Source organism: Mytilus edulis, chromosome 2 (assembly GCF_963676685.1).
Source record: "Mytilus edulis chromosome 2, xbMytEdul2.2, whole genome shotgun sequence".
Classification (NCBI taxonomy): domain Eukaryota; kingdom Metazoa; phylum Mollusca; class Bivalvia; order Mytilida; family Mytilidae; genus Mytilus; species Mytilus edulis.
The window spans coordinates 40,001,055-40,016,565 of record NC_092345.1 but is presented as its reverse complement, the minus strand read 5'-3'; the positions used below and the strand labels follow the sequence as shown (position 1 = coordinate 40,016,565).

General features: G+C 32.1%; 1 protein-coding gene across 1 annotated transcript in view; it reads right to left on the bottom strand.

Annotated features, from left to right (window-relative positions):
- LOC139510159 (protein C-mannosyl-transferase DPY19L1-like) overlaps window positions 1-15,511 on the bottom strand; it is a 306,322-nt gene that overhangs the window by 60,253 nt on the left and 230,558 nt on the right. Inside the window, exon 19 of the mRNA XM_071296510.1 lies at window positions 6,817-6,916. Coding sequence (XP_071152611.1) covers window positions 6,817-6,916 — 100 coding nt within the window. The remainder of the gene's footprint in view (window positions 1-6,816; window positions 6,917-15,511) is intronic.

Below are 15,511 nucleotides of genomic sequence, written 5' to 3'. Positions count from 1 at the left end.
ATAATCATTTCTGAAGACTGCATGTATCTATCACTTACAGTTTTTAAGTTATATTCATTTGAAAATTTTAGAAAATAAAATCCCATAGGGTTCTATAGTAAACCCCTCCCTCCTTTCTACCCCCCAAAATACTCCTTAATAGACCCCAATGCACAAACGAAACATTGATGGCTCACCTAGACATGTTAGTCTAACATATTGTAAAATCCTAAGTAAATCTGACAAGCCGTTTAGGAGAACCGCTGCGGACAAGTTCATTTTTAAAGTGGCGGAAGAAGAAGAAGAGGAAGAAGAGGAAGAAGAGGAAGAAGAGGAAGAATAATAAAAACTAGAATTGCCATTGCAAGCAAGTCACCCTTCCCAAAATTGCCACTAAGCGGCAGCCATTTCAAAATTGTTTAACAGTGAATGCACATATATGCATGGCACTACATCTTTCTGTAAATGTTCAGTACATTCAGAGCATTTTAAAAAATTTCACATTTTTGCTTTTTCCATGGCAACGGCAGCCATTTTGAAAATTTCAAAGACAAAAGTCTCATCTTATCTTGCCAGTTAACAATAATATCAAGTTTCATTAAGTTCAAAGCATTTTGTGAATTTTTTACTTTTTTGCAGTTTCCATGGCAACGGTGGCCATTTTGGAAATTCCAACTTAAAAAGTCTCATCCAGACCTGCCAGTCAACAATCATATTAAGTTTCATCAATTTTGGAGCATTGAAATTTTTGAAATATTTGATCCTGTATCCATGGTAACATAGTAGTTCCAATGATTGTCAAAATCATTCAAAACCTGGATATAGTGAACAACTATATTGCATAAAAATATGATGATTTTAAGTTCAAGCATACCAAAGTTATTCACCAAACCCGGAAGATTTTGTAGCATTTTGACCTTTTTGCATTGTTTCCATGGAAACGGCAGACATTTTGGAAATTCCAACGCCAAATTCCACCTCTACCAAAGTTGCTCATCGTTATGCTAAAGTTTCAAAAAAATTGGAGCATTTCCATATTTTTGAAATTTTTGGTGTAGTATCCATGGCAACATAGCAGTTCCAATGATTGCCAAAATCATCCCAAAGCAGTATATAGTGGGCACCTACATTGTATTAAAATCTAAAGATTTTAGGCTTAAGCATTCTCAAACAAAACTCCTAACTTCAAAATTATATTTTTTCACCATTTTCCGTTTCCATGGTGATGGCAGCCATTTTTTGGCCATTTTGGAAATTCCATCTTCAAAAGTCCCATCCAGACTTGCCAGTCTACAAACATATTAAGTTTCATCAATTTTGGAGCATTTTGAAATTTTTGAAAATTTTAAAGTTGACCTTATACTTTTTAATTAGAAAAGAAAAATGGACAGAACAAATTTTGGCAACGTGTGAAAACGTGTGACATTGATTCTATCTTAAATGAACAAGTAAAATTTTATACTAAACTTTTTGCCACAGAAGGCTGGGACAAAACAGCAGGCGAAAAACTTTATCAGTTTATGATAGATAAGGTAAGTAAGGAAGATAAAGAAATTTTGGATAGAAATATAAATATCTGTGAAGTAGAAAAGGTACTAAAATTACTCAAACAGAATAAATCACCTGGCGAAGATGGTATAATATCAGAATTTTATGTTTTTAATAGGATATAACAACAGACGATTTCTTTAGTTTACTATAAGAAATTTTTAATGATACTATATTGAGTAACTCCAACATAAGGGGGTCTTAACCGTGCTTCATAAAGGAAGAGAAAGGGAAAATATAAAAAAAATGTAGACCAGTAACTTTACTAAATTGTGATTATAAAATTATTGCAAAGATTATATCTGAAAAACTCAAGATAGAATTGCCTAAAATTATTCACACCAATCAGAAGGAGTTTGTTAAAGGTAGAAATATAAGCAAGGCTAAATGAATGATTCAGGACATTATAGAATAAAATATTGACAAAGAACATGAAGAATGAATTATATTATTTTTGGATCAACAAAAAGCGTTTAATAGGGTTGAATGGGAATGGATAGATTTTGTATTGGACAAATTTGAATTTGGCGGGAAATTTAGAGCATGGATAATAAAGGGCTGCGCTTTAGCGCATGATACGCCCGTTGCTCTTTTAACTTGTCTTTTATGCTTTAAATGAATTTATATGATCAACTAGAAATATATATACAAATCAAAAGGGATGTTACATTAATATATTCACCAAAGTTTCATAAAATCCCCCTTTTTAAAGTATAAAAATTCATTACATAAGAAAACGTAAAATCTAAAATTTATAAAAATGGAAAGGGAGCTTATGTCAATAGATATAAACAATTTATTAAAGTTGCATAAAATTTTGTGAAAGTGTTAGTTATTGTCCCAAAATTGGAAAATCCCCCCTTTTTTAAGCATAAAAATTCATAACACAAAAATGTAAAATCTGAAATTTATAAAAATTGAAAGGGAGCTTACATCAATAGATATAAACAATTCACCAAAGTTTCATGGACATTGGTGAAAGCCTTTTTGAGTTATTGTCCGAAGTGTTGAAAATCCCCCTTTTTTTTTATGAATAAAGCCCCATAAATCCAAAACTTAAAATCTGAAATTTAAAAAAATTGAAAGGGAGCTTACATCAATAGATATAAACAATTCACCAAAGTTTCATGGACATTGGTGAAAGCCTTTTTGAGTTATTGTCCGAAGTGTTGAAAATCCCCCTTTTTTATGAATAAAGCCCCATAAATCCAAAACTTAAAATCTGAAATTTATAAAAATTGAAAGGGAGCTTACATCAATAGATATAAACAATTCACCAAAGTTTCATGGACATTGGTGAAAGCCTTTTTGAGTTATTGTTTGAAGTGTTGAAAATCCCCCTTTTTTTTTATGAATAAAGCCCCATAAATCCAAAACTTAAAATCTGAAATTTATAAAAATTGAAAGGGAGCTTACATCAATAGATATAAACAATTCACCAAAGTTTCATGGACATTGGTGAAAGCCTTTTTGAGTAATTGTCCGAAGTGTTGAAAATCCCCCTTTTTTTATGAATAAAGCCCCATAAATCCAAAACTTAAAATCTGAAATTTATAAAAATTGAAAGGGAGCTTACATCAATAGATATAAACAATTCACCAAAGTTTCATGGACATTGGTGAAAGCCTTTTTGAGTTATTGTCCGAAGTGTTGAAAATCCCCCCTTTTTTATGAATAAAGCCCCATAAATCCAAAACTTAAAATCTGAAATTAAAAAAAAAACGAAAGGGAGCTTACGTCAATAGATATAAACAATTCACTTAAGTTTCATGGAAATTGGTGAAAGCGTTTTAGAGTTATTGTCCGAAGTGTGGACGACGGACGGACAACGGTATACCATAATACGTCCCGCCTAAAAGACGACGGGCGTATAAAAATGCTATTATACAATGCTACTACATGTACTAAAACCAATGGATTTATATCAAGATACCTTTCGATTACTCGCTCCGCTGGGGAAGGGTGTCCAATAGCGCCTCTATTGTATATCACCAGGCTGAATCCATGGAATGTGCGATTAGGGGTAACATTAAAATAGAAGGATTAAAATTACCAGGAGAGGGAGGGAACTTTATAGAAACTAAATTATGTATGTTTGCAGATGACACCCAAGTTTTTAATAAAAATGAAAAATCTGTAGAAAATAAGTTCAAAATTTTGTCTGTATACAAAAAAGCTTCGGGTTCTAGAATTAACTATAACAAAACGAAAGGCTTCTTATTAGGGGCTTCTAAAAGAAAACGATTTAAATTTGATAAAATCAAATGGATCACAGGCAATGTTAAAACATTAGGGGTGTGTCATGGTTATGAAATAGATGACAATGATATTTGGAGAAAAATAATAGATAAAGTTAGGAAAAGTAGGAGGCTTACATTTAAAGGTAAAACACTTAAAGTAAACTAGAGCCTGTGTCGCTCACCTGACTCTACTTGGGTTTTTGAAAAAAGATAAAAATCATAACAGATACATAAACAAGAGGCTGTCACAACGACAGCAAACCAGATTTATTAACATTTATTTGTGTCCTGGCAATATCACAAGAACCATTACTGATGAATGGTGAAAGTGAAAATCGTCAATATCAAATTTGACCTCCATTTTGTCATCAGTATCAACATATAAAAATTTGAAAAGCTTAGATTGAATGGTTCATGAGAAAATGCACGGACACGACTGGAAACACCATTTTTCAATCTTTCAAGAACCATAACTCCTGAACGGTAAAAGTCAAAATCGTCAATAATGAACTTGACCTCCATTTTGTCATCAGTGACAACATATAAAAATTTGGGAAGCTTTGGTAGAACAGTTCATGCGTAAATGCACGGACACGACTGAAAACTCCATTTTTCAATCTTTCAAGAACCATAACTCCTGAACGGTAAAAGTCAAAATTGTCATTATTGAACTTGACCTTCATTTAGTTGTCAGTAACAACATATCAAAATTTTAAAAGCTTTGGTTGAACGGTTCATAAGTTAATGCACGGACAACATTTTATTGCCACCCGCCCGCCCGACTGACCGACCACCTGGCCACCCGATGTACATCCCCAAATCAATAACCGACATTTTTGTCACAAAAATCCGGTTAATAATGATTGAGGTCGAATTCGGTTTAATATTGCATTCAATTCTGTGGGTCTCTAAAAGAAGACATTTGTATGTATTTTCCTATGTTAAACTAAGTCCCTTACTGGCGGCCATCTTGGATGATGGATCCACTTCAAAGTAACAACACTTGGTCAGCACCTCATAAAGAACATTCATGCTATGTTTGGTTTCATTCCATGCAGTGGTTCTCTAAAAGAAGTCATTTGTGTACATTTCCCATAGGGTCCTATGTTAAACTATTAAAGTCCCCCGCTGGCGGCCATCTTGGATGATGGATCGCCGACAAAGTAACAACACTTGGTCAGCACCTCATAAGGACATTCATGCTATGTTTGGAACCATTCTATTCAGTGGTTCTCTAAAAGAAGACATTGGTATGTATTTCCCATAGGGTCCTATGTTAAAATTAGTCCCACGCTGGGGGCCATCTTGGATGATGGATCGGTTACAAAGTAACAACACTTGGTCAGCACCTCATAAGGAACATTCATGCCACGATTGGTTTCATTCCATTCAGTGGTTCTCTAGAAGAAGTGCAAAATGTAAAAAGTTAACGACAACGAACGACGGACGACAGACGCCAAGTGATGAGAAAAGCTCACTTGGACCTATGGGCCAGGTGAGCTAAAAAGTTAGCATAGACGATGAAGAAGGACGATGGACGAAGTGATGAGAAAACCTGATGATCTAAAAAGAGGTAATCAGCCGCAATTGCTGATATAAACCTCTTATAAAAATCTAGAAAGAAAGAGTGAGAGCTCTTACAAGAGCCAATGGACAGACAAGACACTGTGAGGGATGCCCATTATTTAGATGATCCTGCAACGATTTGAGAGGGGACAATTAGTTCATAAATAGTATTTCTGTTTGCATTATGGTGTTTTGACAAATACATATATACTTTTCTACCGACAAATGGTTTTTTTTGGACGCAATCCAAATTTTTTTTATTTCAGGGTACATATCACAAGCAGAAAACAGCAAGGTCTTTTCAGGTCATAAATGTTTTTTTTTGCCACCTAAAGAGCTGCAAATAATACAGTCATATGTGATAAATATATGATAAAAATCAATACCAGCATCTGAGGAATTATAGAAACAATCTTTCTGAGAGTATTGCATGGCAATACATGATAGTCCCCTACTGGGTAAAAATTACATTATACTGGAACAAAATTCTAACTTGTTCTATAACGTGTCATGATGTAAACAAAAAGAAAATATCAAGTCATTATAATTAAGCATGACTAAAACAGGGTGAAAAACTGATTATATATGTGAAGGACCATAACATGCACAAAATTATCAGACCAAACCAAAAATTTGAACTTGATCTGTAACTTGTCATGATAAAACTATATACCATTTATCAATCAATATCTTCAAGCATGATGTAAAAAAAATTTGGAAAACACTTTTAACATTGGATATCATTAATGGTTCTATAAAATTAGATATGATGTAAAACAATTGATATCTATTTTCAAATTATAATCAAATATAATTAATTTTTCCAAATATTTTTTCTTTTATTTGTCACAAAAGAGGGACGAAAAATACCAGAGACAGTCATACTAATAAATCGAAAATGAAAAAGACAAACAGACAAACAATAGAACACATGACACAACATAGAAAACTAAAGAATAAGCAACACAAACTAATATTGATTTGTAACTTATCTATAAAGTGTCAACAACTTTTATCAACACAATAAAATGTAATGAAATATATACCTTAATAAAAATAGATTATCATCTAATTAAAGGATTTCACTTAATATTTTTTTTATATATATACATGCCATTCAGAAAAATAATTAATAAAAAATATCAAACAAGCAAACTGGCACAAATTTTTCAGAAAATTTACTAAAGAATTTCTCTAAAAAAAATGATTTATCTCCCTTTGTATAGAAATATGGTTTAACATAAAACTCTTCACATTAGATATAACTCTGGACTAAATCATTAGAATGGAACAAAATTCAAGCTTGATCTATAACTTATCATAATAAAACCATATAAAACATATTAAATCAATATCCTTAAAAACGAAGAAAAAAGTGTGGAAAGCTGATTTGCTGGACTGACCAATGGACAGACAGACGGAGTGCAAACCTGAAGTCCCCTTCAACTTCGTCGGTAGGGGACTAACAAAGATATCTACTAACCTAAGTCCTGCATCTTCATAATGTGGATGGTTAACTATTGGGCGCAAAGTCGTCAGTTTTACTGTTGCCATAGTAGGCATTGGACCAGCAAACACAGCATCTACAGAAAATTATATCTATACATATATTCAAGTAATGGGAGTCATTACATCAATTAAATTAGTTCAGGTACAATTGCAATTTTGTCTATGAAGAGAATTTTTGGTGAATTCTTACAAATAAACAGTTCATTGTAAATTTATTATCGCATTGCTGTCACACAATTCTCATAATGATCTTATATTATATTTTTGCAAAACAAGACCAGATGCTCCGCAGGGCGTAGCTTTATACGACCGCAGAGGTTGAACCCTGAACGGTTGGGGCAAGTATGGACACAACATTCAAGCTGGATTCAGCTCTAAATTTGGATTGTGATTAAATAGTTGACACAGCATAGGTTTCTGACACAGAATGAATGTGTTCTAATGAACTTAAAATTTTTGTTTTCTCTTAGAGCAATTCACTATGCTGTTGAATATTAATCCTCTCAAAAAAATGTTTGAAGAAATTTTCTTTATTATTTATGAAATTTCAAATGAGAAAAATTGAACCCAATTTTTTTAATCACATCCCCCTTTCCCTTATTCCAAAACTAATCTCAATTAAAATTTCTAATGGAGTTTGCAACAATAACTACTCATTTAAATACATCATAAAATATTAAGATGTAAAAAAACTGCTTGTTATCACTGAATGGTAAAGATTATTTTAATTTATCAGTTGGTAGTAAAAAGTGAATATACATTGTATATTGTATATAACAAAGATTTAAGTTGATTCTGGACAAAGAAAGATAACTCTAATTAATTTTTTTTTTGATATTTCACAATATTGTGCAATTAGATATTTCTTGCCATTGCGCAATACTGTGCAATTGAAAAGACTTGCTATTGCACAATACTTAATATAATAATTTTAGATCCTGATTTGGACCAACTTGAAAACTGGGCCCATAATAAAAAATCTAAGTACATTTTTGGATTCAGCATATCAAAGAACTTCAAGATTTCAATTTTTGTTAAAATCAAACTAAGTTTAATTTTGGACCCTTTGGACTTTAGTGTAGACCAATTTGAAAACAGGACCAAAAATGAAGAATCTACATACACAGTTAGATTTGGTATATCAAAGAACCCCATTTATTCAATTTTTGATGAAATCAAACAAAGTTTAATTTTGGACCCCGATTTGGACCAACTTGAAAACTGGGCCAATAATCAAGAATCTAAGTACATTTTTAGATTCAGCATATCAAAGAACCTAACTGATTCATTTTTTGTCAAAATCAAACTAAGTTTAATTTTGGACCCTTTGGACCTTAATGTAGACCAATTTGAAAAAGGGACCAAAAGTTAAGAATCTACATACACAGTCATGACAGTTAGATTCAGCATATCAAAGAACCCCAATTATTCAATTTTGATGAAATCAAACAAAAGTTTAATTTTGGACCCTTTGGGCCCCTTATTATGTTGGGACCAAAACTCCCAAAATCAAACCCAACCTTTCTTTTATGGTCATAAACCTTGTGTTTAAATTTCATAGATTTCTATTTACTTATACTAACGTTATGGTGCGAAAACCAAGAAAAATGCTTATTTGGGTCCCTTTTTGGCCCCTAATTCCTAAACTGTTGGGACCTAAACTCCCAAAATCAATACCAACCTTCCTTTTGTAGTCATTAACATTGTGTTTAAATTTCATTGATTTCTATTTACTTAAACTAATGTTATTGTGCGAAAACCAAGAATAATGCTTATTTGGGCCCTTTTTTGGCCCCTAATTCCTAAACTGTTGAGACCAAAACTCCCAAAATCAATCCCAACCGTTCTTTTGTGGTCATAAACCTTGTGTCAAAATTTCATAGATTTCTATTAACTTAAACTAAAGTTATAGTACGAAAACCAAGAAAATGCTTATTTGGGCCCTTTTTGGCCCCTAATTCCTAAAATGTTGGGACCAAAACTCCCAAAATCAATACCAACCTTCCTTTTGTGGTCATAAACCTTATGTTAAAATTTCATAGATTTCCATTCACTTTTACTAAAGTTAGAGTGCGAAAACTAAAAGTATTCGGACGCCGGACGACGACGACGACGACGACGCCGACGCCAACGTGATAGCAATATACGACGAAATTTTTTTCAAAATTTGCGGTCGTATAAAAACTGAAAAGAGGTTAATATCTGCTGTAAACATCAAACTTGCTTTTTGTGTTGATTTATCAATTATGTTTAAATGTGTATAACTGTTCCGGAGTATTTAGACCATACGTGTGTGGTCATGACCATCTGGGTATATACTCATATACTCATTTGCCCAGATGGTCCTGCTAATCAATATGATTAATGTTGGAAAGGTGTCACACAATTAATTAGATGCGCCCCAGGACGCAGCTTTATACCACCACAGAGGTCGTACCCTGAACAGTTGGGGCAAGTATACAACATTCAACATTCAAGCTTGATACAGCTCTGAATTTGGATTGTGATTAAATACTTGACACAGCAAAGGTTTCTGACACAGAATGAATGTGGTCGAATGAACTTAAAACCTTTTTTTTTGCTTTTGAGCAATGCACTATGCAGTTTAATATAAATCCCCTCAAAAAAAAATATTTGAAGAAAAATTCTTTTTAATTTCTGAAATCTGAAATGAGAAAAATTTTACCTCCACCCCTCCCCCAATCCCTTATTCCAAAAATAATCCCAATTTAAATTTCTAAATAAGTTGGCAAACAATAACTACTCATTTAAAAACATCATAAAGTATTAAAGGGGCACTAGCTATGAGATATATAAAAAATCTAAAGTTTGATTTTTTTCTGTTCAATCAATAATGAAAGTGAAATAGTGAAATAACAATTCGCCTTTTGCAGCCAAAAAGGTTCAATTTTGTCAAATTACGCTAAGAAACATTGATCAATTGTCATTCACTTGCAAGTGAATGAGTCGACCTCTTTAAATCCGTATTCATGTGAACTTCAATTTAACCCCTAGCTAGAGTTTGACAACGCATGCATTGTACGTGTACTGGTTATTTAAAGAAAAAGAATGTCAACAATGAAAGTGAAACTACGGTAAATCATTTGATTACCAATTCGATGCACATAAAATCATTCTTACACGGTTAAAAACAATGAGAAACATCTATTTTTAATCTATAAAATAAAATCAAACAGACCTATAAAAATCTAATTGCACGTGTTGGTTTAATCTATTCATATCTTTATTTATGTTTACATCGCTTATATGGTCATCTGAGGTCAAATCGATAGTTAATTAGATGGCGGCGTCTGGACTAAAATACACACAAAACGAACCTATATATTATCTACCCCATGCTCTGTAAACTGTTTATTTTAGACTTTTAATAGTTTGGATAAATGTTTTACATTGTTATCAATCAAATATGAGAATTTGAGTCAAATCGGTGACCATGAATATGACAGCTAGTGCCCCTTTAAAATATAAAATAACTTAGTCATGGTTAAAATTAATATTAATTAACTAACAGTAACATTCTAAAAATAAATTTACAGCTACACATCTCAAGACAATTATCACTTCCTTTAACATAATATTCAAGCAGTGTAAGGGAGGTAATCAAGTAATGAAACATATGTACAACAGTATTCTTTAAATTTCAATTGGAATTGGATTACCTCCCTTACACTGCTTTTAAATTGTCCTTTAAATGATTTGATCTATAATCCCTTTGTAGTATGGAAACTTGTGGTGTAATTTCAAAGAGATTTACACTTAAAGACAAGTTATTGACTAAAAACTACAAAAATGCTTATTTGGGCCTCTTTTTTGGTCCCTCACTTATTGAAACCCCCCTTGGAGCAAGAACGACAAAACTCAATTCCAGCCTGTCCTTTGTAGTAAGAAACCTTGTAGTATAATTTCAGAGAGGTCAATACACTTAAACACAAGTTATTCTCTGAACACTAGAAAAATGCTCCTTTTTGGCCCCTTATTCCTAAATGTTTAGGGATATTAACCCCAAACTGACATCAAGCCTTCCCTTCATTATATGGAACCTTGTGGTACAATGTCAGAGAGATCCATACAGTTAAACATAAAATATTGTCCAGAAACTTCAAAAATGCCTGTTCTTGGCCCCTTAATTCCTAGACTGTTTGCCCCATAACCCTTCAAAAAATCACAATCTTCTCTTTATCGTATGAACATTGTGGTACAATTTCAGAGTAATTGAAATACTTATACACCACTTGTTGTCCTGAAACTAGATAAATGTATGTTTTGGGCCCCTAATTCCTAAACCGATGGGACCATATCCCCAAAATCAATCCCAATCTTCCTTTGGTGAATATAAACATTGTGTTAAAATTTTATTTATTTCTTTTAACTTATACTAGTTATTATCCGGAAACCATCGGTCTTCGGACGACGACGACTACGTGATACCAATATACGACTGCAAAATTTTTGCGGTCGTATAAAAAGTTTCAAAAATGAAATAATGACTTAATTGTTCAATCATAGTGTTATCAATGTTACATGTTACTAAAATAAAGTGACATCACTAACAAGTTAGAACTATAATTGTTGTATAAATTTATCTGTTATCGATTTGTCCTCATGAAACGGAATACTCTGGAAAATTACTTCTAGAATCTAAATGAATTGTTCAACAGTAAGTCAATTGCTTAACTCTTAACTACTGAACCTGGGTCATAGAACCCTCTTGTTTTTTTTGGGTTTTTTTTAAATTGATTTTGGTGGTTACAAAAAAATTATGAATGTATTTATGAAAATTGCGTAGACGAAACAAGCGTCTGGCGTATTAAGTTATAATCATGGTACCTTTGATAACTATTTACTTATTTTTTTTATGTCTCAATTCTACTATTCACACGCCGATCACAAAAGGTATAGTGTCCAATTTGGATCATGGTGACGGTTTTTCGCGTGATTTGATTGGTTTTTTTTTCTCGAGTGAATTTGATAAAAAATGTAAACAAACAGACTTCTTTTCTGACAAGACTAGATATAGAAGCTTGAGTCTAATATACAAGGTTATACAATGTATCTTAGTCTTTGAGATAAAAGAAGTATTATCAATCCGACATTATTTTTGGTTAAAAAAGTAGATTTTTTATTCCAAAATACAGAATAAAGCCATTTTTATACACATACCAGTGCAAATGCCGAAGGAAATGCATACATGGAATCTATATATCCTTAGATATACAGACACTTTTCTAAATTTATTGCAATTGCATTGAAAAATCATTTTATGGTACATAAAAACATTTTTGTCAGGAAATTATTCTTATCAAGAGTAATATGAAACTGTAAATTTTTATGAGGTTGTCTAAGTTTTTGATTACAGGCAAAGATCAGTGGGGTCATCTCTAGATCAGGGTCAAGATTAATTACTAAATGATTGTTTAATGATATTTAATTGACCATTGAGGATTAGGGGCATGTTATCTCTTCACATGTGTTTAGATTAGCCAGCACTTCCCATGCTAGTGGACGCCATTTTAGTTTTCTCAAGAAAAGTGAAGATTTGTAATTTCCCACCCACCTACTCCCTTGATTCTTTAACAGATTTATAATCATAGGTATTATTTTTTAAATTAAAAATTTTGAATTTCGTATGCTGATGATTTCAATCTTTTATTGTACAATATTTGTTTGTTTATACATTTTGTAATTTAGTTATTTAGGGTGGCGGTATTTATTCCCCACCTTTGCAAATTATTGTCATTTATTCAGTTTTGGTTTATTACATAATTGTTCATAACATTCAGTTGTATTATGTTTTTATGGTTTCTGAATAAATGACCTTTATCGCAAACCTTGTGTTAGATAATTTGCAAATGAACTCGAAAACCTTGACGTATTTCCGTCTCACGTCATCAGTTTAAAAAAAAAATTTGGCTGACAAAAATGATATTTTGAGACTAAACTCATTTTTATACGTCCGGGTTATTTTAAGAGCAATCCGGCTTTTTGAGTATGTCAGCTTTTTATCTAATGATTTTACACATTTCCTACAGCTTAAAATGTGATGTGTCAGTATATTTACGTTTTACCAGATGCTCCACAGGGCCCAGCTTTATACGTTTGAAGAAATTTTCTTTTTTTTATGAAATCTGAAATGAGAAAAATTTAACCCCCCCCCCCCCCCCCCCCATTTTTTTTCACATCCCCCTTTCCCTTTTTCCAAAACTAATCTCAATTCAAATTTCTAATGGAGTTTGCAACAATAACTTCTCATTTAAATACATCATAAAATATTAAAATGTAAAATAAAGTGCTTGTTATCACTGAATGATAAAGATTGATTTAATTTATCAGTTGGTAGTAAAAGTTAATATACATTGTATATTGTATAAAACAATAATTTAAGTTGATTCAACTACTATTCTGGACACAGATAGATAACTCCAATTGAGAAAATTTCTTGCTATTGCACAATATTGTGCAACTAGATATTTCTTGCTGTTGTGCAATACTGTGCAATTGAAAATATTTGCTATTGCACAATACTGTGCAATTGAAAATTTATTGATATTGCACAATACTGTGCAATTGAAGATTTTTTGCTATTGCTGAATACTGTGCAATTGAAAATTTCTTGCTATTGCACAATACTTAATATAATAATTTTGGATCCTGATTTGAACCAACTTGAAAACTGGGCCCATAATCAAAAATCTAAGTACATGTTTAGATTCAGCATATCAAAAAAGCCCAAGACATACCTGTCAACTGACCCGGATTCTGCGGGTGTGACCCGAGATTTTCACAATTCTGAGGGATCACCAGGATCACCCCGCCGGGTCATTGAAATAACCCGGAAATTCTGAAAATGACCCGATTTCACCCGTATTTCTTAGCCTTGAGATTGATTTTCATAAGTAATATTCCTTTGAAATACCGGCAAATTCGTAATTCTTCCTTGAACATGCAGTTCATCTAGCTATGTAAACTGTCAAATTAAGTGACCCCATTAAGTGCATGGCTTCACTTGACAGCTTTGGTGTCAAACACACTGTTGATTAACACCAATTACCTTAGCTTTTAAGGTCGTAAATAAATTGCCCTGTTGTTTTACAAAGATATTTCAACTAAGAGTTACTTCCCCTTTTTTGTCACCATTCAAAATTATTCCTTATATTTACGTTTTATGGGTGAAAAAGATTTAATCATAATAATATAAAATTCAAATACATATTGAAAAATTACTTTTCATTATTTTTATACCTTTATACAATTTAAAAAAAAAAGTTGAAAATTATTTTTTACATTTATACTTCCTTTAACTGTATTACTATATTTTATCATAGTCTAATTTCCTTGTCAATTGAGGGTTGAATGTAATACCTCTACATGGTATGTTTAAAGGCTAGTAGTCTCATTTTAAAATTACAATTGAAAAATAAAGGAGTAGGTCCGGTAAGACCCCTTTTTGGCCCCAAAATATAACAGTTTTACAAAATTGTTAAAATGTAAACCTTTAGTTATTTATTGGACAGTTGAATGCTTCTGCTACATAAATATGGGCAGTTTTTGACAATACAATGCACATATATCGGGTTGTAGCACCATTAAGTCACGCTAAATTACTGAAATCTTCAAAATTCTATCATTTTAGTTAAATTTTAGACGGTTTCCTTGTAAAACGAAATTGGCCGCATTCGTGTTCATCCTTAATATTGAAATGTAAGTTGTATTTTATGATAATACATAACATATATAAAGGTTGTGGATGAACACGGATGCGGCCACTTTCATTTTTGACAAAAACCATCTGAAAAGTGACGTTTTTTTGGCATATTTGAGAGATTTTTCATATTTGAGCTTGAATCGGATCATTTTTAATGACTAAATCAGTTAAAATCTTTCACTTATACTAATTAAATCAAGTGAAATAGACACTTAAGTCTTTAAAAAGTGGTCAAAATCTTTCGTCAGATGAAACTGAAATTTGAGGCCAAAATGAGTCCTTACCGGACCTACTCCTTTTAGATGATGACAAAAAGTAAAGGACATAAGACTGTGATACACAAGTTTATAAAAATCTTTAAAAGTGTAATGAAATAATAATAAATAAGATTTAAAATGACTTAACCAAGTGAACATGCATTGATGTTTTGGTATCTTTGATATACATTATAAGAAAATGTACCATAAATACTGAAATTCAGCTCGAAAAGTTCGTACGCCTTATGACCTGAGATTTGATTCTGCAATGCAGGTCATGACCTGCATTTTCATCGTCACAGGTTGACAGGTATGCCAAGAATTCAATTTTTGTTAAAATCAAACTTAGTTTAATTTTGGACCCTATGGACTTAAATGTAGACCAATTTGAAAACAGGACCAACAATTAAGAATCTACATACACAGTTAGATTTGGCATATCAAAGAACCCCAATTATTCAATTTTTGATGAAATCAAACAAAGTTTAATTTTGGACCCCGATTTGGACCAACTTGAAAACTGGGCCAATAATAAATAATCTAAGTACATTTTCAGATTCAGCATATCAAAGAACCCCAAGGATTCAATTTTTGTTAAAATCAAACTAAGTTTAATTATGGACCTTTTGGACCTTAATGTAGACCAATTTGAAAACGGGACCAAAAAATTAGAATCTACATACACAGTT